The 22,019-nt window shown below is 46.9% G+C and overlaps 1 protein-coding gene across 1 annotated transcript in view; it reads right to left on the reverse strand.

Annotated features, from left to right (window-relative positions):
- The window catches only part of ADAM12 (ADAM metallopeptidase domain 12), a gene marked incomplete at both ends in the record, with an annotated part of 387,447 nt that overhangs the window by 127,404 nt on the left and 238,024 nt on the right, over positions 1 to 22,019 (reverse strand). Inside the window, one exon of the mRNA XM_082673912.1 lies at positions 7,910 to 7,988. Within this exon, the coding sequence (XP_082530038.1) occupies positions 7,910 to 7,988 (79 nt within the window). The remainder of the gene's footprint in view (positions 1 to 7,909; positions 7,989 to 22,019) is intronic.

Raw genomic sequence — 22,019 nt, forward strand, 5'->3', positions numbered from 1 at the left:
AGAGAGTCAAACCATACCGTCTCTTTCTTTCTCTCATGCTCACGTCTCTAAAGACGTGGCTGAACAAGACATCATCTTATTTGCACAGTCGTCTTGGCTTAGTTCTGCTGATCTGATACATTCTCTTTCTACCAGCAAAACATAACAGAAAATAGTCCCAAACATGCATAACCACAAAATTACATCTTTTCCTTTACAAAACCTCTAACCATTTATTTTATATACTTATTACTTAACCTAATGCATTTCCCCCCTCCGGTAAAATAAACTCTCCTTCTGTTTAATACTATCAATCAAATATAATGGTGGGGAAGAGGATATAGAATAAGAACACTTGAGCTTGAAAATAGTAGCCCTCAACTCTATGCCATACGGGAAGTAAAATAAAAATTCTGTTACCCAACTCTCAGTGGACTAGAAAGAAAGGAATTTTATACGCTAAATAGCTAACAAAAGTGGCCTGACCTCGTGATTAAAAAGGACCCGTGAGCAGACAAATTCCATTAGGGAGTAAGCTGAGCGAAAATTATTTTCCATGTTCTTTTCCTTGGGAACTTTAAAGGGCCTCCCCGGCTATATGCAATGTGACAAACGGTCTTGATTTAGCATTTGAATCGCACGGTGTTGTAGCTGGAAGGGAACTTCAGGCCGTCCAAGACCAACCTTCCCTGAACAGATGTGGAAACTGAGGCCCTGACTGGTTAAATAACTGTCTAAGGTTACAGAGCTGGTTCATGGCAGAGCAGGGACTAAAAGTCAAGCCTCTCGTCCCCAGGCCGGACAGCTCCCCGCCACATCTTGCTGCTATGAACATGTGCCCTCGCGATGAAAAGTTATCACCTAAAATCCAAACTCGGACGGAATACTTTTTCAAGTACAGCAGAGCCTCATCACTCAGGGAATCCGAGGAAAGTAAAGTCGTTTCCAGACTCAGAAATATCTGCAGCTAGGAGGGGTGTGAGGGTGAGTGAGTGTGTGTGTGCACACGTGCATGTGCGTGTGCCTGACCTGCTGACCTGCGTTTCAGCACACCTATGGTCCAGCCTTTCCTCCCCTGTATGGAGAATCAGGCCCCCACATACCAAGGGTTTGCTTGAGACTGAAAGAAGGTTACCGTGCATTCAAGCAAAAGTGACTCTGCAGCCCCGTGTGTTTCTCTGACTGAGTGACATTACGCTTTCCCCTGAGAGTGTACGGGACGGATTTTTGAGAAGTCAGTCAGCACACCCATGCTCCCTAAGCCATGTCTGCTCCCAGCTCTAACAAGAACCGTGTCTGCTTAAAAGATTGGGAAGGACCAATCTCAGGGGCCGCTCACGTTACTTTGCGGTGCTGGCATTCGGCAGGAGAGAACGCAGCTTACAAAACTGTGTTCACGATCTTTGGGAGTACCCTGCAACCTGGGCCGGGAAACAGCACCGCTGCGCTAGTGAGCGTGCTGGACCGATCTGGAGTTGGAAGTCTTGTGCTTTGAGACTCAGTCTCTATTTTTAATTTGTAAAACGTGATTGACACTTGCTGCCCGGGGTCTTAGGGATCGAATCAATCTGTGAAATGTGTGTCCTTGTCACAGATCTGGGATATGACAACATGTACTTAAACCCACTATGCTGTAAGCGCTCACTTTTCTAGAAGCCTGACTGTGCGCCAGGTTCAGTGTCTGTTTCGTGTTCATGGTCCCGGCTGGTTCAGGGCTCAAGCTGGGATTTTAGCCTGGGCAGGCTGCCTCCCTGGCTTCTGAACCCACTCTCTACACACACCGCTTCCAGACAGAAGGCTGTCCCAGAGCCTCTCCTGACACCTTTAGAGAAGGAAAGTCACCACACCTGAAGCTCCTCTGGGAACTCATTGCACATTCCACGTGGATCTGGCTTTTCCCTTGTTTGGCTCCTAAAGCATCTTTGCCACGGGTGCATCGTGTTGTCTGTGGTCAGACGGTATGTTCCTTGAGGATGGGGAATGTGGCCCCCTCCCTCCTGTACACCGCCACATGGCACTAGACCTTACTCAGTTCCACTGGACTTCAGAGTGATGCACTCAGCAAATTCCCAGAGGGCTTTCTGCCCCTCCCTGTATCCCAGGACAACAGGTCAGCAGAGCATCCTCTGCTCTCCCCAAGAAGTACCTGCTGGGTCTCTCTCTTTGCAAACGAACACCAGCCCATTCCTGAATCCACCTCGCTACAGTTTTATATACTAATTCCACAACACAAGCAGCACGGCCATGGACATACAACAGACACGCTCCAGTGTTTTGTCTGCATTATAGTGGTGAGGAGCTCAGATTCTAGACTCAGGCTGTGAGAGTCTGGATCCTTATTAGCTGGGGGCTTAGTCTAGTTACTCAAGTCCTCTATGTCTCAGCTTCCTCATCTGGGTGTAAAAATAGCAAAAACTGATGTATTGTGAGGATCAAACAACAAAATGTGTGCAAAGCGCTTTGCACAATGCCTGGCATGTTGTTGGTGCGCTTCGCACAATGCCTGGCATGTTGTTGGTGCTCACTTCAGGTTACATTGGGCACTCAACAAACATCTGCTGTTGAATGGGTGTATAAATGAATGAGTGAATGAACGCATGCATGAAGAGGTAAGGTATGTCACCATGATGGAATGGGAATACTGGTCTCAGAACTTTGGACTCGATGAAGGAGGCACTGAGGAAGCTCTTGATGATTTGTGAGGACTGAAACACAAGTGCAAAAGGGAAGGGCATAAACAGAAAAATGCTCTAGAAGGATCACGTAGGCAGGAGTGGTGGCTGCATTAAACATAGGTGAGACGAGAAGTGGGGAGGAATGTCAGGTGGCCATGACAATCTTCCAGCCGAGGAGAAGGGAGGAGCTGAGCTGCAGCAGCAGGTCTGCCAGTGGATCAGGAAGGGGTAAAAGATGGCTGTGAAGGTGGAAATCAACACAGGACACGGCGAGGACCTGAGGGGAAGAGGGGGTGCGTAGTGCCTTGGTCAGTGGGAGGACGGAGCAGCCTTCTGAGACAGAGGCAAGCCCGGAAGAGCAGATGAATTAGACGTGCAGAGAGTATGGAGATGTTAGGGAAGTTAAGTCCATTTTAAATCATTTTTTAAGAATGTGATAACAGGCCTAGCTCGTACCTAGTACCTGTACGAGACAAGAATGGTCTCTGCCTTCCCTCCTACCCCCAGAATCATCTTCCATCCTCTTCAGATGTTCCCTAACAGAGATGGGATGTAGCTGACTCTCTAATACCCATTTGCCCTGACATGTTCAGTCCTAGCCGATTGTAAAAGGTTCTACTCTTTTTTGATAGGAAACACATTTGCCGTGGAAATGAATGGGATGTCACTCAAACAATACTTTTGATCAAGATATGGGATTTCATGCCTGTCTGATGGTCCAGCCTCAGTTAATATTGAAGGTCCCCTTTGGACGTCTATTATAGGAAATGTTTTCATAAATTTTTTGAATGAGAAACACATACAACAAATGGAACCCTTCAGGTGTAGAAGGTCAGATCTTTTTCCTTCTCGCCCTCTCCATGCCCATGGTCCCAGCAGCCACCATCTCCTCTTACCCGGGCTTTGGGCTCTTCCACGAGAGCCAACTGCCTGACCCTGCTGGATCTCTGCTCTTGACCCTCTGATGACCTTCAAGCTGCAGCCAGTGGAATCTTCCAAAGTCTATCCCTAGTTATGACATCCCCTTGGTTGACACTTTTTAATGGCTTCCTCCTCCATGACAACCAAATTGTCACCTTGGCCTCCAAGTCCTACATACTCTGGTCCCTGTCAAATTGTAGACATTTCCCCACTTCCAAGTAAAAGTTGGCATCAGCCAGAAACGTCCTTCCCTTTCCCATCCTCTGGTTCATGCCTCCTTAAACTTCAGATCTTGGTTCACATGTTCCTTCCTCCATGAAGTCTTCCATGATTCCTTAGACTAGATTAGGCCCCTTCGCCTTTCCTCCGGTGCACTTAGCACAGATTTTAATTTGGTCTGTGATTCTTGCAATAATGTCAGTCTCTACCCTCCAGCTCCATGTGGGTCTCCTGTCTGTTTTTATCGTCAGTGGGAGTCACAGGGCCTGGCACAATGGGGATGCTCAGTTAACATGCATGTAATAGAAGGATGTGTTTGGACCAAAGCACTGACAGCGTTTAGGAGACTTTCTGGAGGGCATTCTGGCCTTTCCCAGAGTTGTCTTTTGGGATGTAGACAACATAAATATCATGGGCATTGTCTCCCACAGGCCTTATTAAAAGAGACAGTATAAGACATAATCTTCCCTTAGATGTGGCCAGCAAGGGCTTAAGCCACAAATATTTCATCCTGTCAGGATAATAGAGAGATAAAAGACAGGGGATCAATTCCAAAATTAAAATCAGCCGCTAGTTTGCTTGTCAACCAGCTTACACTGATTGTTGAGAGATTAAATTTAAAAAAGAAAGATGCTAGCGAAAAAGTGGTTCTTATTTTATATATAATTTTAAATTTAGGGAAATCCATTGTGTGCTGACTTTGGGGGAAAAGGGGATGAATCAGCACATTTCTTTTTGTTTCCCAGCCCGATTTAGTAGAAACAAAACCTCCAAAGCTGCATCTGTGTCCTCACCACGAAAGACAGTATGAGGCCCTGAGCTCCCCTTAAAGGGTTTCTGCTGGAAGATGGGCTGTCTAGGGCTAAGGGTTTTCTTCAGTGAACGAGATTGTTCACCCATCTTTACAGTAACGTGGCTGACAGCTCAGAACAGGCACTCAAAGGAATGGGGGAAGGTGGCCCCAGATTACGAGAAAAGTCACTGTTTTTCTAATTGTAAAAGCAATATATGCTTGCCGTTTCTGGAGGTGTCGGGTTGCCGATTAACCCAGCCTCCAGTTGGTTCACCTACTGAAGAAAGATTCCAAGAGTCCAATGAAGATCAAAAAACACTACGAGCTTAACTACTTCTGAAAGAGGGCTTTCTGGTATATTCCATCAGAGGACACAACTTAGGTCAGGGCAGAAGTGAGGCTTCCTGCAATTTCTAACCCTCGTCTCCCCTCATCTCCCCACCCTGCTCTCATTAGCCAAGCCTGAGGACCCATCTTGGTGAAGCTGGTGCCGCAGCAGACCATTGCTTGGAACACTCCACAGAGGGGCCGGCAGGGCTCACCCACACTCGGCCGAGGGAAGACAGCAAGGCTAGCTCACGGCCTTTCCAAGGCAGGGGCTCTGCCCCTTCCCCAGTTAGCAGGGACCAGCGGTTGCCAGGACTTGCTTCCTCTCGCCCTCCCCTCCCTGAGAAGATGCTTCCATGGGGAGGAGTGAGGGGGTGAGTCAGGGTTGGGGGAGGTGTTTGCCTGTCTATACAGTGACCTCGTGGAAAGATGAGAAATGTAACCTGTCCACCACCCCATATATACATCAATCAGCCCAAACAGAAAAATACGGAGTCTCCACCAGAGACAACTACCATCAGCATTCCAGTGCCCTTCCATCCAGGCTGTTTTCTAAGATGCCTGGATTTATAGCCTTCAGCCTTCGCAATCCAAGTCCCAAACAGCCCCAGTGGCTGCTGGACCCTCGTTTATCTAGTCCTCCATTTCTTCTTCTCTCTTATCATATGTTTTCTTCCCAGATGAGAAAAAAGGACCAAAAATGCCCTAAGAAGAGGAAATTGGTCAGGGAGATGGAGACAGAAAACATGAAACTATTAAAATAACTTTGGAAGAATATCTTACATCTTCTAGATGGTCTGTAATCAATAAGCACCTTCACTATCATCTATAAGGGAGATTTGGAGGATGTGAGCCTATTGTCAAGTATTTCTAGGATCTCTTTTTTCTGTTTCTATTCAGAACAACAATTTACACTGTAAGGAGAGCTTTTGTGCTAATTCTAGAGGCGTATAAATGACATCCTCTTAGGAGAAAAAAAGAGAAAAGAAAAAGTCAAATGAAGTCAGGGCACCAATGATTACTTATATCTCAGATGGACCCTCAGGTCTGCTTTTGTGGCCGCCATCCTTATCCTGTGCTCCAGGGTCATACAGCTATCTGCCTACTGAACATCTTTACTACGCTGTCCCACCAGAGGCTCAGTAGGGACAAATCTGTATTCACTGTCCCTTCCGCCTTCTAAAACCAACAACTGGTCCTTAATGACACCACTGAGAAACAAACTGCCCATCCCATGGCTTAAGCAGAAGGGGGAGCATTGTTGGTGCTTCTTTAGTTTTTTTTTTCCCCTGTATTTTCACTCTGGAATTTTTATTGGACCTATTCTGTTCTCTTTAAAATAGTTCAGATCCTCCTCTGACTTTTCTGTGATCTCGCATTCCTGGAGGTGCTAATTCTCATTTCCCTTGTCATTTACACTGGCCTTTGTTAATCGTGTGTTTTGTAATTTTGATTTTGGGTCATCTTTGATAATATTCTTCTTCTTTGTTTTTGACGTGGGAATCTCAGGTACCCTGGGCTGTAGAAATATCCCTATAGAACTATTTTCAGTTGACTTCAGCTTGGGCCCATGGGATGCAGGGTTGCTGATTTGGGACCAGTTCTGAGGTCAACATTTACTGGGAATTCCATTCCTATGCTGGTATTAGAAATTTGAACACCAGTCCACCCCATTCCAAATATACACTTTATGAGGCTAGCTCGGGTTTCACTTTCTCTATTTTTTATGAAATCTTTGTTCAATCCAGGACACCTGGAGACAATTCTCTCTGTTGCCCCTTCTCTGGACTGAAGTTTTACTTGTCCCTCTTTTCACAGAGGAAGCATCTCTCTGGGGCCCCAGCCTTTGCGGGATTCTCATTTGCAGATGCCCACTTCTTTGGTCCCAACCCCCAAGCACGGGGTCCTCTCTCTGGGTCCTGAATAGCCCGTTGGGGTCCCGTGACCTCAACTCACCAGCTTAGTGCTCTGAGCTTACATCCCTGGTTTGTTTCTGCTTCCCAGGGATTTCTTTGACTCTCCCAAGCTTGGTCAGGCATTAACAAAAATTAACAAAAATTCTGCCGACAATAATGGTTACTTGACGACATTTCAGTTGTAGATGTAAAGCCTTTCTCTAAGATTATCCTTTTTAAAACGAATACCCATAGCTCTTTATTTATTTAGTGCAGTACGCGGGCCTCTCCCGTTGCGGAGCACAGGCTCCGGACGCGCAGGCTCAGCGGCCATGGCTCACGGGCCCAGCCGCTCCGCGGCACGTGGGATCTTCCCGGACCGGGGCACGAACCCGCGTCCCCTGCATCGGCAGGCGGACTCTCAACCACTGTGCCACCAGGGAAGGGAAGCCCCACCCATAGCTCTTTAAAACAAGTAACCATCCTGGTCCTCAGAGGGCAGCAACTCTCTTTAATGCCCACATTCCCACCTGGGCCTGAGCACACTAAGCGTTTGTTCAGAGGAAAAAATGAATAAAGTTCGCATCTTGTCTAAGTTACATGTAAAACTTCAGATACTAGAAAAGCTAAGAGGTGATAAATGTCACATTCCAGTAACAACCATGATATAGAATCATATGGACACGGTGGATACATTTAGGAAAGGTTAAGCAGAGTCAGTTTTCCTTTGAATTTCTTTAAGGGACTTGCAAGTTTAATGCAGCCAAGTTCAGCCCAGGGGTGGCTGCTTTCTGAGCCGTCTCCAATTTGGGCTTGGTTTCCAGGAAGGATTCGCCCAGCTTAGCATCCCACGGTCACTGGCAGGTGGGTTCAGTGCCAGCCTGCAATACCTTCAAGGACTGTCCTGGCACGGGCCTGGCCAAAGCCGCGCTTTTCTGGAGTTATAATGCAATGCCCAAACCGTAAGCAATGCTCAAACTCGTCTCGGGGTCTAAGTGAAAGATCTAGGCCTGTGACTTTGCTTAGAATAAAACAGCTACAGAGTTTAAGCACAGATCTGATAGCAGAGTATCGTGGTGGTCCAAGCATGCGTGACTTACTGTGTAATTTCGGATGAGGGAGACATCAGTGCCATCTTGCAGATAGTGGGTTTCTGTGAAACCGCTGGCAATGAGGCCTCTGTGGAGAAATAAAAACAACATAAAAGATGAGCGTAGAGTCGCAGTGATGTGTTGCTTGTGGATGTCTAGGCTGTAGCGTGGCATGGATCTGATTCCCTCCTTATTTTACAGATGACCTGCTGAGGCTCCCGTAGGGCCTTCACCTGTTCAGGTTACCCAGGGAGAGCCAGGATGAGACTCAGGCAGGTGAGATTCAGACGCATGTGCTTTGAACAGTGGCCCCCAGAGTCCACGTGGTGCTCTCCTCACCCGCTCCCACCTCATGCCTCCAACACACACAGGCGTGTGTGTACACGTGCACACACCCTGCTACAAACAGCACACGCAGATTTCTGAGTTGGGAGAACCGCCCTTCTGGAAGTCACAAGGCCCCACTAGCTAGAATCAGCAGCTCAGCTACCCGCTGGAAAAATAATTTTGGACCCACAATATTGGCCCTGCTAATTCTGCAGGTGAGGGAGCCAGCTGTCAATATTAAAATGTCAAAGGATAGTTTAAAACAACGAGGGGTTTCCCTGGTGGCACAGTGGTTGAGAATCCGCCTGCCAATGCAGGGGACACGGGTTCGAGCCCTGGTCCGGGAAGATCCCATGTGCCGCGGAGCAACTAAGCCCATGCACCACAACTACTGAGCCTGTGCTCTAGAGCCCATGCGCCACAACTACTGAGCCTGTGAGCCACAACTACTGAGCCTGTGCGCCTAGAGCCGTGTTCCGCAACGAGAGGCCCCCGCTTGCCGCAACTAGAGAAAGCCCACACGCAGCAACAAAGACCCAACGCAGCCAAAAATAAATAAATAAAATAAATACATTTATTTAAATAAAACAACAATGAAATGTTAGAAACAGTGCTGTAGGAGGTGAGGAAGAATGATTTTGGACACGTGGAAATACTGAATTTCTAAGATGACTTGGTAGAGAAGCAACACCTAACTAAAACTGCGTGCAATCTACTACATCTTCACTGATGGTAGCAAAGCCTGAGTTTGTTTAGGTTTTAGACTATTTTGTGATTTCTGCTGTCATATGCACATTCTATCCTTCTCAACATCACTGCAACAAGTATTTCCTGTGCACCGACCTACGTGCTGGGTGCTATACCAGCTGCTGGGATATAAAGATAAATAAGGACACTGCCTGGTGAGGTGACAGACAAAACATAATACAGTGAGGGGAGGGCTGTCACAGAGGCAGGAACAGAGTCTTACTGGGTGAAAGGACGCACAGCAGGTGGAGGGTAGTGAAAAGGGGAGGCTTTAGAGAGAACACAGGGGGAGTCAGCCAGGCAAAGGAGGGCTGGGAGAAGGGGATTCCAGACAGAGGATGGCAAGGCCAGGAGACCCAAGGGTCTGGAATCTGGGGAGCCAGGTTGGTGGGAAGAAGGGAAGAGCTCTAAACATCTTTGGATTTTATCTGTCTGGGCAATAACGAGTCGAGAGTTGTTTTAAATACTGGACTTTGCAGGAGGTGCAGTACGCAGCAATGATGCTGTCCGCCCTTCCCTGTCCGCCCAGGGAATGCACTTTGCACCACTAGGTTCTGCTGGGGTCGCTCCACCCCCAGTCCCGAGATGAGTGTGGGACCCAAGCTAACCAATCTCTAAGCTTCCCTGCAGCCTGCCTGGAGCTAGGGCTTCTGGAGAAGAGGTCTTTCCTCTTTGTTCTCAAAGCTACACACAAATGCACTCAGGGCCTCCTTCGGCCTGGCCCTGGCTGCAGGAGGATGCTGCCCCGGGGAAAACCCAGCCATCACCAGCTGCGACAAAGGACAGAAAAGAGGAAATCTTCCAGCTGCCTTGGGGGCCCACTTTGCCTCTCCTTTTCCTCAAGAACCCCCTCTCTTTTGCTTCAGCTGGTTCCAGTTGGGTTTTGCAACCAGAGTCCTGATAAATGTGGAAGGGAAGAAATCAAAGTGGCAACGCTGCAAATGTAACAGATGAGAGAGCGTTTCTTACAAAGTCAGATTTCTCAGACCCTCCCCCAGCCGAGTCCAGAACTGAGAGTCACCTCCCCGTTTTATATGGGTTTCGATTTATTTAGGACATGCCTGGTTTAAATCAGTTAGACCCTCACAGCGGGTCTGAGTCGCACTCTACTTAACAGCGAATGTTTGAGAAGACAGTGCCAGAAATCTAAAAGGCAGGCAGCCTCTCACACTCACTGACAAAGCTCACAGACCCTTCCGCACCCCTCACTTTTCCCTCTGCTCAGGAGGAGATAAATCTGGCTGGAGGAGGTTAACCTCCCTTCGGCTTTTGGCCTCAAATTCCCATCTCCTAAGCGTCCCTCCTCGGGGTGCCACAGGGCCCCCGGGGCAGGCTCGCTGCCAGCAGCCCTGCCTGGAGGTCAGAAGCAGAGGAAGGAGGGCGGGCAGGGGGGGTGATGGGGGTTTGGAGAAGGAGCTGGTGGTCGTGCTTCACGTGGCCGAGAGCTTCAGGAAGGGGTAGGAGGCTGGCGACCTTGCCGGGGCAGCTGCAGCGGTGGGCCCAGGAGGTGGGGACAGGGGAGATCATGGACATTTTCCAGAGGGTGGTTCTAAAGGGGAGCAGAGAGATGGGGTGTGAAGAGGCGAGGGGGTCATCTAAAGGGACAGGCTGGAGAGATGGGGGCAGAGAGGGGCAGGGGGCAGAGCTGCAGAGCAACAGGTGGCCGGTGCCCAGAGCACAGGTGACAGCGAGGACAGAAGCCATCGCCTGAGTGAGGTGGGACCCGTCAAGGCCTAACGGTTTTGGTGAAGGAGGGAGCTTAGTAAGCTTCAAGATCACAGAGAAAGGCGAAAAGGAAAATTTAATATAATTGAAATTATGATTACTTATTAATGCTTTACTATTCAATGATCATTTTATTTTACTTATCTCTTATGAATAATTTAGTAATTCTGTTCCTAACAATGTTGGATCCTCCTTTTGGACAAATCAAGGTATATGAATACACTTAATACTAAGAACCGTAGCACAAAGAGGAGGAATTTGTAGACCAAAGACAGAGAACTGCAAGGCTTTCTAACTGAAAGATGGATGTCCGAGAAGATGATTCCCTTCACAGAGGAGAAACACGGAAAATCCGTCTGGAAAGCCGGAGATGTGGGAGGATGAACATTTGGTAGACTGCAGTCAGCGAGCTGGTGGACACCAAGAATGTGGGGCTTTAATGGCAGTAAAATGAATGATGAGGTTTTAAAATGTCACTCAGTCCAGTAAGACAAAGACCCACGAATATTTCTGCCTAAGAAGCCCCACTGTTTTTCATTGTGTCCAAATGCCACTTAAACAGAAGTACAAGCACCCTCATACTTTGAGTTCTAGCGAGTTCTTCAGTCCTATCCTATGTCTCCTTTTATTGACAGAGGTTGAAATGGGGGCTCCTGAGGACAGCCTGAGAGTGTCCCCCTACAGCTAAGACACGGAAGGACACACCCCTTTTTGAGTTTTCCTCAGAGTCTGGAAAAGAAACGCCGACACAGCACAGACACACTGACGCCACTGTGAGTGGTACATCTTCCCACGCGGAGCCCAGACGGGGGCTGATGCTCCGTGAGGACGGAGGCTCGGCCTTTCCCACAGCAGCCCCAGGACGGAGAGCTCAGAAAATCCAGAGCTTTCTCAAGCCTCAGTTTCCCACGAGGGACTGGAACAGGAGACGGAGGGAAGCCACGTGGCCTGGCCTCTGAGGCCGACGCTCCGTCCCGTGGGTCTGGGAACTGGGACTTGGACATCCCCACACCGCTATCAGAACCCATCCCCTCTCGACTCCGATTTCGTCTCAGTGCCAGGCGGTCCACCGCATGTTTCCCTTAGGCTGTGAAGAGCCCAGGGCGGTGACAGTGTCCAGGTCCCACGCTGGGGTCATACCACTGCCCCACTGAAAACCCTTGAACGGCTCCCCATCCCACTTGGATACAATCCCAACGCCTTCCACCACCTCCCAAGTGCTCACAACCTCACCGTCCTAGTGCATGACGCCTACCGTCCTTGTGGCTCGTTCTCCCCCAGCCAAAATGCCTTCTACCTCGTTCTAGAACATTCCATACCCTCTCCCCCTTAGGGCCTTTGCATTTGCTCTGCCTTGTGCCTGGACCATCCTCCAGCTGGTTCTTTTCCATCCTACAGGTATGAGTTTAAACATCTTTGCAGAGGGCCCTTTCCAGGTCATCTGATCTCAGTAGCCTCCACCACCAGCATTCTCCACATCACAGACCCCCTTCGGTTTCCTAGTTTGTTTACTCACCTGTTTATTTATTCATCTATATCCCCTCAAGAATTTAAGCCAAAAGAAGGCTCTGTGCTCACTGTGACCCCACGCCCAGCCCAGGCACTGTGATAAGCCCTTTACACGTATTGCTGGGTTCTGGCTCTGTGGGTTAGCTGCTAAGTTTATCCCAACTTAAAAAGGATGCCGAGAGACAGGGAGGTGAGCTGACCTGCCCAAGGTCACACTGCACACGGTAGCATCCAGGTGGTTTTGCTTCAGAACTTGCTCTCTTACTGTGTGGCGCTGCCTTTGGGGGCTGGCCAAGGATAACTGCTGAGTGCCTGCTATAGGCGCTGTACCAGGTGCTGGATAAATACATGCTGAGCGGGATAACGGATGGATGGATGGATGGGTGGGTGGGTGGATGGGTGGACGCATGGATGATTGGATTTGAGGGGACTGCTACAGGCACACTCTCCCTTTGTCTAGGGCTATCCCCTCCCAAACCCAGTAACACGTGACTCACATCCCTCTTAGGTACCATGACCTGCCAAGGAGCCATGGCTGAAACTGGGAAGGCACGCAGTCAACGTTCTCTGAGATGCGTGTCTAATTTAAAAGGGGCCGGAAGTCAAAGTTCCCTTGAGAAAGCTGAGAAAGGTGGATGGACAATGGCCATATTGGAAATGTGACAGCAGTGGACCTATTTCCCTTAGATTTCCCCAAGGAGAAAATCCAATTACATGGATTCTGTATGTCAGCAAATGGAGACGGAAGATGAATGCATAATTTCATGAGAACATTCTTTTTCTCTGCTTATTAGATTAGCTGATCTAACGAGGCATTCTGTTCCTCTCTAGGTCAGAAAATAAAATGCCAGGAATTGATTTTGCTGTTTTCCATTTGTTTTCTGTTGCAAGTGACACCTCAATATTCTCTCATTTCACCAACATTTATTGTGTGGGACATTGGGTATAAGACCCCAAGAGCTCACCATCGAGGGGAGGACAGACCCAGAGAGTGATCAGAGCCCCGTGACAGAGATACACCCAAAGCACTGTGGGAGTTCAAGGAAAGGCTTCTAACCCCGGGGAGGTGGTATCCAAGTGAGTCGTGCAAGATGGGGAAGAAGGAGTCAGGCTGAGAGGGGCTTAGTGAGGTGGGGAGGTGGGGAAGAAAGACGAAGAGAGCATCCCAGAAAGTTACTACATCCTCAAAGGCATGGAGGCATGGAGGGTACAGGAACAGCATGCTAGTGAGGGATGGGCACAGGGGATGTAAAACTCTATGGTGTTTCAAGTTGTTGAGGTGCAGGGTTTGAGGCGGGGAGACGTGCTGCTGTTCAGATCGGCAGGTTGGGGACAGGAGTCACTGACTTTATCGCGCGATGGGGAACCATGGCAGTGACCTGAGCAGATGAAATCTTTGGAGCTAAAGGCCCCTCTGACGGTCGTGTAGATAAGGCTCTGAGGGAGAAAAGACAAACAGGCAGTGGGAAGGTTAATTAGGAGGCTGGTGTGAGCATAGAAACAAAGGGTCAGACCAGGACAGGAGCCTTTGGGATGGGAAATTCAGGAGATGGGCAGAGTTAGGAACCTCAGCTGTCAACTGAGACGGGTAATTCCTAAAGGAGGGAAAGAAGAGGGTGAGCTCAGCCTTGGCCGTGTTGAGTGTGAGGGGCCTGAGCCCAGTCTTTTAGATATTCCAGCAAGCAGCCGACTCTGTGAACCTAAGGTGTAGGAAGGGGCTTGGAGGGAAGTCAAAGATGCAGACGCTCATTTTATGGCCGAGTAATATTCCATTGTGTACATGTGCCACATCTTCTTTATCCATTCATCCGATGATGGGCACTTAGGTTGTTTCCATCTCCTGGCTATTGTAAATAGAGCTGCAATGAAACGAAACTGAGTTATCTGTAGTGAGGTGGATGGACCTAGAGTCTGTCATACAGAGTGAAGTAAATCAGAAAGAGAAAGACAAATACCGTATGCTAACACATATATATGGAATTTAAGAAAAAAAAAAGTCATGAAGAACCTAGAGGTAAGACGGGAGTAAAGACACAGACCTACCAGAGAATGGACTTGAGGATATGGGGAGGGGGAAGGGTAAGCTGTGACAAAGCGAGAGAGTGGCATGGACATATATACACTACCAAACGTAAGGTAGATAGCTAGTGGGAAGCAGCCGCACAGCCCAGGGAGATCAGCTCGGTGCTTTGTGACCGCCTGGAGGGGTGGGATAGGGAGGGTGGGAGCGGGGGAGACGCAAGAGGGATGAGATATGGGAACATATGTATATGTATAGCTGATTCACTTTGTTATAAAGCAGAAACTAACACACCATTGTAAAGCAATTATACTCCAATAAAGATGTTAAAAAAAAAAGATGCAGACGCTCAGACAGCACACGCTTGCTTTACGTGAGGACGAGTAAAATCTTTTCCTTTCCAGTCGACGATTGTGTTTTCTGATTTCAAAGTCTTTGGATGGATAGGGCTTAAAATGATCATTCAGAATTTACACTGAAACACTATGATGTAGATACCGTACCTCCTTATAAAATCTGTTGCATTTCTGAAATGATTTCAGTATCGAAATAAGAACCATTATGCCCCCAACTGCTTCTTTTAGAACAATGTTGAAATGATCCTACTCTAAATTTACCATTGTGTAATTTAGTTATATTGTTAAATGAGGTGGATTTCACCAAAATGACATCGTTTATTCCCCAAAGCATAGGAAAGCAGGAAGAAATACCTGCTCAGTTTTACATCTGGAAGGGAGCCCTTTCTCTACCCCACCTTTGGAATGAGTTAACTATCGCTCTCTTGTGCTCTGCCAAGGTTCTATTACAGAATTTCCCCGGTTCTGTTCTGTTTCTTGTTGGCTTGTGCTCGCCCACGTTGGGTTGAGCTAAGGGGCAAAAGCTACCTCCCTAAGCCCAGCATGATGCCTAGCTCACAGTAGACGCTTAACCCATACACAGAGGGCACAGACTGAATCGTCATCACAGAAAAGCAACTCAGTTTGGATAGAATGTATTCAAACTAATTGGATCAATGAAAAATTGAAAGAAATTGCTTTCATTTTTAAAATTTCTTACTTCTCTTTTTGGTTTGAAATTGTGGTCACCGATCGTGGAGGGGGTGTGGGGGGTGTGGATAATCACATTCACTTCCTTGTTATTTCGAGAGTTCCCAGTGCTGTCAGGACCACCCTGACAACTTGACCTCAACGTTAGAACTGCTTAAATGAGAGAAACAGGGAAAGGAAAGCTTAAAGGTTGGCGTCAATGACCTAGAATCTGAAAATCTCAGTGACGACATGTCACCTTTCTCCCATTATTTCTTTGAAGACTATGCGTATGGTTTGCGGGTTTAATTATTCTATGCAGCATATTCAAGCAAAAGCATCATAAGACAGCTCTTGTTTGTCAGTTAACATCAGAAGGCACCTCAGATACTCTCTGCAATTAAATCACACAAACACTGGAGGCTTCAGTGACCTTCCTGGCGAAACCCATTTGGTGTTCAAAGGATCCAACCCAGTTTTCTGCTGAAGATTTACTCCACCGCAAGTTATTATTCCACAAATTACAAAATCATTCATATATAAATTTGGGTAATGGTTTTCTTTTATGAGAATTTGGAAGTACAGCTACAAAGACTTTCACATGAGGGATAAACTGCTTGCAGCGTTAACAAAACGCAGCGCACAATAAAAATCATAATTAAAAATCATGATCAGGATTTTCCCAGTTACTAAAAAGAATGCCCTTTATTGAAAATTATCTATTCCTCAACCAGAGCTAAGTAAAGATAGAGAAAAGATTGAGGAAAAAAGCCAATATGTACCCAGACCGGATTCTGGATTCTTTCATACTCTGGAAGAACTCACTCTGTTTTTTAGTGAAAACGCTAGCCTGGTTAGAATCATGGGACTCTGATGTCATTGGATGTCATTGGATCTTCTGGACTGTTTTATGGAGAGATCAGACAACTGAATAATTCCCTATAAAGACAGTGCATTGAGGTATGAAATGATAGGAAGGAAGTGGAAACTAAGAAAAAGAATCAGAGATCTGGTATTTTCTACATCTGAGCTTTGGTTGAATCTCTTTCCGAATGTGGTTTTCGCAAATATTTATGATTTTTGTTTTCCTTGTGGGAAGAGTCATCATAACCTGTTAAATAACTTATGCCCTGGGTTCTTGATTTGGGGAGTGAAAGCAAAGCACCACCGCATCGCCATCCCCATCTTGTCACCTTCATCAGCTTGTCCACCTCCCTCCAGCTCCTGCCTTTTGTTGGATCAGAGTGTGTCGGGCCCTGGGCCACCTGCTTGTCAACTGCACTTTCTTACTCTTTCTTGGCAGAGACGCCGTGTGGTAGGGACTGTTATCAACTGCCTAACCAGGAAGAGGAAAACACTCAGAGAAGTGAAGTGATTTGTCCAAAGCCGCATAGCCGTGCTGGTAGAGACTGAACTTGTCTCTCTTTGGCTCCAAAGCCAGCCTCATCCTAACCACTGGTCAACACTGCCTTGCCAGGAAGACATGATTCTGAAGGTCTGAAAAAAAAGCAGCAGCAAATCATATTCCCTCTTTTTCTGAAATCATTTTTCCCACAATGCTAATGGGGCTTATGCTGTTTCTCTTAGCACTCAATTCAATTTAGCTATAAAATTCAAATTATTTTTGGTTACGATTTCAGCATTTTGGGATCCCAACAATTTAGGGATCTGTACATCTGTACAAACAATGAAGCATTTACATTTGGTTTTCTTTTGTTATTTTCCATTTACTAAGAGACTCAAAATGATCAAAACAACTTTTTTTTCCTGGAATTAAAAAAAAAAAAGTTCCCTTTCTCCAGCTCTTTCTCATTTAGTTTCACAAACCATAATAAATAAAACTGTTGATACAGCATTTTAGAAACTGTAGGGGACAATTACGTTTCCTGCAAAATAATTTCTTACTATACTGCTTCCATTTTAAGTCACAAGTACACAGAATTTTGGATCCAGTCCTGTGGCACTGACACTGAAATATGTTGCTATTCCTGACATTTCCGACTATTCAGATGACCCTCTCCATTCATGAAGTGAACAGATTACATATGCCACTGTGGACAGTTTTAGACTCTGTGGAAATCTCTTTAAGAACAGCAGGGCTGATGTGCCAACTGCGTTTTCCAGCTGGAAGATGAAAGCACGTGAAAAATGGTGGGTTCCTGCCTTTATAGCTCCACAGCTGTCATTCTACATGGGCCTAAAGCTTTGGGCTACTTTTCCCCCTCTTAAATGACCATCTGTGGTTCGAGGGTCTTTTGCCTGTGGGCTTACAACTGTTCTAGGCTGTTTTCTTGGGGGGCTGTGTCGCGTGGCTTTCGGTATCTTAGTTCCCCGACCAGGGATCGAACCCGCCACAGCAGTGAAAGCGCCGAGTCTTAATCACTGGACCGCCAGGGAATTCGCTGTTCTTGATGTGATAAGACTTCATAGTATGAGATCAAGCTTAATGAACGTAATTTTTAGAAAAATAGGACTGTAAAACAGGAAAAGTTGAAAACCCAGTAAACTATTATTTCCAAAGGTAAATAGAGCCCCACACCCACTCCTCTCAGAAAGGATTGCAAAAATAGATTCCATAGGTTAGCTTCCACTGTGTTCTTCAAACGTCACCGCCAACATAGGCAAAACAGCCGTTCTTTTTAGGCTTTAGAACTTTCCTCTTCCTTTCAAAAAATACCAGTTGGCTGTAATAGCAGCAGCGGTAGATAATATTTGTTTGAACCCTTTACTAGGCAAAAGCACTTTATAGGCATTGTTTTATTTAACTTTTACAACAGCCATAGTCGGCAGATGCCTGTTTGGAGATGAGGAACTTAGGCTCAGAGAGGTTAAGTGACTCATCCATGGTTGCACAGATAGTAATGTATAGATTATCCGATTTTGCCGTCCAAGCTCTTCCTGCCACACTTACACACTTGCCTTTTGTGCTCATCTCCCCTTAAATAGACACTGTATTTAATATGCCAATACCTGACTTTGAAAACAATTAGAAATTGTAGCTTGGCTTGGGTGGGTCTGTCCATTTCCCATTTATTGCCATGGGCTCCAAATGGAAAGGCACAGTTAGGAATGATATGCATCAGGATTCTGTTCACCTCTAGTCAGAGGAATAACCACGTAAGTGTGGTGATTTTATGTGTACTGGTGTAGGGAAGGTTGACACTATTCCATAGAGAGGTGTATGAAAACGTCAGTAGTGCAGGTAAATGAAGAACCAAGCCTATTTATATTTACTCACTGGTGCTAACCATCGTTGGAAAATAATCAAGTAAGTTTGACACCAGAAGCCGAGGCAACTTTATTCATTTCCTAGTTGCCCATCTTGCCCTCCACAGAGGTGGTGTTTACGAGCTGCTGCTCACCAACCCCCGTTTGGTCCACATTGTGCAGAGACATGTTACAACCAGTGGTTCTTTAAATCTTTACAATAACAATGTGAGGTTGGCATTCTGGCCATTTTACGGATGTAGAAACTGAGGCTCAGAGGTGTTAGGACATTTGTCTGAGGTCACAGAGCTACCAAGTGGCAAGAGACTGAGGCTGTTAGGTGCTAACATACGTTACACCCAGTCTGTGGCCATCACTTGTACGTGGAAAGACATGCTTCCCTCCCCTCCAACAAAACCCTTGATTGATTATTCAAAGGACTGCTTTTACCGAATTGAATAACTCAATGGAGGGCACAGAGGGACTGAGGCTGAGAGAAGAGTCTCCCCTGGGCTCAGTGCTACAAGGTTTGGGGGGGGGTGTTCCTTAATCACTTTTGGGGCTCTAGCCTCTAAGGCAGTTCCCGGCTCCCCAAAGGCTTTCAGCCAATATCTGTGGAATGCTTGGGCTGATGATATATTTCCAAGTAATAAAAATTTGAAGGTAGACAAATCTACCTTCAAAATACACCTTTGGCAGCAGAGAATCAACAGTGGTTGAGGGCAAATCTGGTTCTGCCATTTTCTTCTCTTGTGACCTTGGGCATAAAATTTGACCTTGTGTTACTGGAGTTTCCTCATCCAAAATGGGAATAAGAGGACATCCTCGTAGGGTTGTTGTGAAGATAATATACATTAAACGCCTATAGCCATGTGCTCAATGAATGTAAGCAATGCTTATTTTTAGTAAGCTGGTCAGCTTCTACCAGTCTCCCCGCCCATCCCCCTGGTCCAAGTCACCATCTCCCACACCCGCCCTTCTGTGATGGCCTGTATGCCAGCCTCCTGTTTCTACCCTTACCCCGTTCCCATCCAGATTTCACACGAGCCAGACTGTCAAGTCGTTAAAATAAAAATCAGATCACATCACTCTCTCACTTAAAATCATGCCCTGCTTCTTCCAGATCCCAGAATCAATTTTAACTTCCACAGAGTGGACTGCCCCCCTGCCCCCCGGCCCCCAGGTCCAGCTCACTTCACTTAGGCGCTGTTCATTTCTATCCCTCTTCTCTTAGTCTGGAACATTCTTCCCTCTTTCTCTGCCCCGCAAAGGCTCCTAGTAGCCCTCACCCTAAATGGCGTTTCCTGGAGCAGCCGTCCCTGCCTGACCCTTTCTGTATCTGGTTCTCCTTTGTCGCCCCTCTTGCAGGATCTTGCTGTTTCTCTGCTCATCACATTGACTGCGTATTTGCTCTGTGACTTATTTGAGGTGTGCACCCCCCATTAGGGCAGGGGCCTCATCTGTCTGATCCCCTCTGTATCGTCAGCCCTTAGATTCGGGCCTGAAACACAGGAGATGCTCCATGAAACATTTTTTGAAGGAATGTAAATATCAAGAATGAGAAAAATACATCAAAGGCGCTCAGAGGCAATACTGAGTCATTATGGAATTGCTGCTTTTTTAGGGTATGAGAAAGTGCTTCTTCCTACTCCCGAAACCAAAAACTACCACCGCCCCCCAAAACACACACACACACACACACAATCTCACAGATAAAAGATGCTTTGACCCTTAAAAGTTCCGCCACCTAGAACAGATCTGGCCTTTTCTTCATAGCGTGGAACAAATAATATACATTTTTTTTTTTAAATCTTCAAAGAGCATTTTCTCAATTTGTAGCTTTAAAAAAAGTCTAGGGCTTCCCTGGTGACGCAGTGGTTGAGAGTCCGCCTGCCGATGTGGGGGACGTGGGTTCGTGTCCCGATCCGGGAGGATCCCACATGCTGCGGAGCGGCTGGGCCTGTGAGCCGTGGCCGCTGAGCCTGCGCGTCCGGAGCCTGTGGTCCGCAACGGGAGAGGCCACAGCAGTGAGGGGCCCGCGTACCGCAAAAAAAAAAACAAAACGAAAAAGTCAGATTTATTTGGAACCACCAAATCAAAACACCTTTAAATCCTTGGACTCACAGCTTTAAACCTGAAGAATAAGACGACTGGTCTGCACGGATGGACCTTCTCATGGCAGCCGATACTTGAGGGGCTTCGGGTGTCACCTGGCATTTCCACTCGGCCCGAGGCTGGGAGCCCAGCAAGGCTGCAGGTCTGATGACCTGGGAAGCTGTTCTACAGAAAGTTGGATGCACTTCAGCCCGTTTTTCTCACCCACATCGTTCAGTGAGGAACTTTATTAATTGGTGCTCTGAGGCAGAAGAGGGGATGTTCTTGGCCCCAGCAACAGCCAGTCCACCAGCTCCCGGGCAGACCTGCAGGCCAGCTGGCTGGGCTCTCTTAAACACTGACCTACACTGAACCAAACTCTCAGAACGTGTGTTCGATCAAATGTGTTCTCTTCTGCTTGCTCAAAGAGAGTTCTGCTCTGCAAATGTTCATACCATCAGCCCCAAGAGAGAGAAGCCAGGAGTGGCCCAGGGTAGGGAAAAGGACCCTCACTTTTCAAGCTCCCTAAATCTGCCATGGAACTGCTCAGACACCCCTGCTGATGCTAGCAAGTGATGTGCTTGGGTTTAAAAATGGGTGTCTTTTTCCCTTTTTAAAAAGGGCCTCCAGGTGTGAACCTGGGTGTGTGGAGCCCAAGTCACTGACACCACCCCCTTTCCTGCTCTGAGTCTGAGAGAGCCCCAAATGCCATGGATTTCTGCCAGCACGGAGTGGGCACCGATGCCCGTGAGAGACCTGTTTAAAAAATACAGATCTTTGGGATTCAGTGAAGGGCTGTAAAATATAAAATTATAAAATGAAATCATAAATCCCATCTGAATTCTAGCTGCTGTATCCTTCACAGGACGTATTCTTCTGTTTTCGTTTAAAAAAACAAAAAAGAAATCACAACAAAAAGTACTGTAATACCCAAGGTGAATATTTCCGTTTGCCAGTATCTGTTTTCTAAATGCTTACTGGATTTGCTACCTGATCAGCAACTGGGCCTTTTTTCTTTCTTTCTTTTTTTTTTTTTTTTTTTGTATCTGGAAGGGTTCTGCATTTAGACCTGATGCTGTGGAACTTTCAGAGAAGAGGGACCAAAGAACAGACATGGATGACGATGGGCCACTGATGGATTTCTCTCCAGGAGAAAGGCCACACCAATCAACACCCCCACAGCTGGGTGTCTGAACTCTTCACCTCCTCCATGGGGGCCCTGCAGGGGTAAATGGACACTTTTCACAGTGCCTTAATTTCTTATTCAATTGCAACTCCCTAGGTCACGAGAGTTTGGCTAATTCTAACAGCTAATTTTCTACAAGTACTTAAGTAGCTTAGTCAGAACGACGGTTGGGATATATAATGTTGCTTTCATTATTCTTAAGATAGGGTGATATGAATGACCTTGTTGATTTAGTTAAGTAACGCAATACATGGCAAAATCCCACCCTAGGTCATGAAA

The sequence above is a fragment of the Grampus griseus genome (assembly GCF_964374135.1).
Source record: "Grampus griseus genome assembly, chromosome: 16".
Classification (NCBI taxonomy): Eukaryota; Metazoa; Chordata; class Mammalia; order Artiodactyla; family Delphinidae; genus Grampus; species Grampus griseus.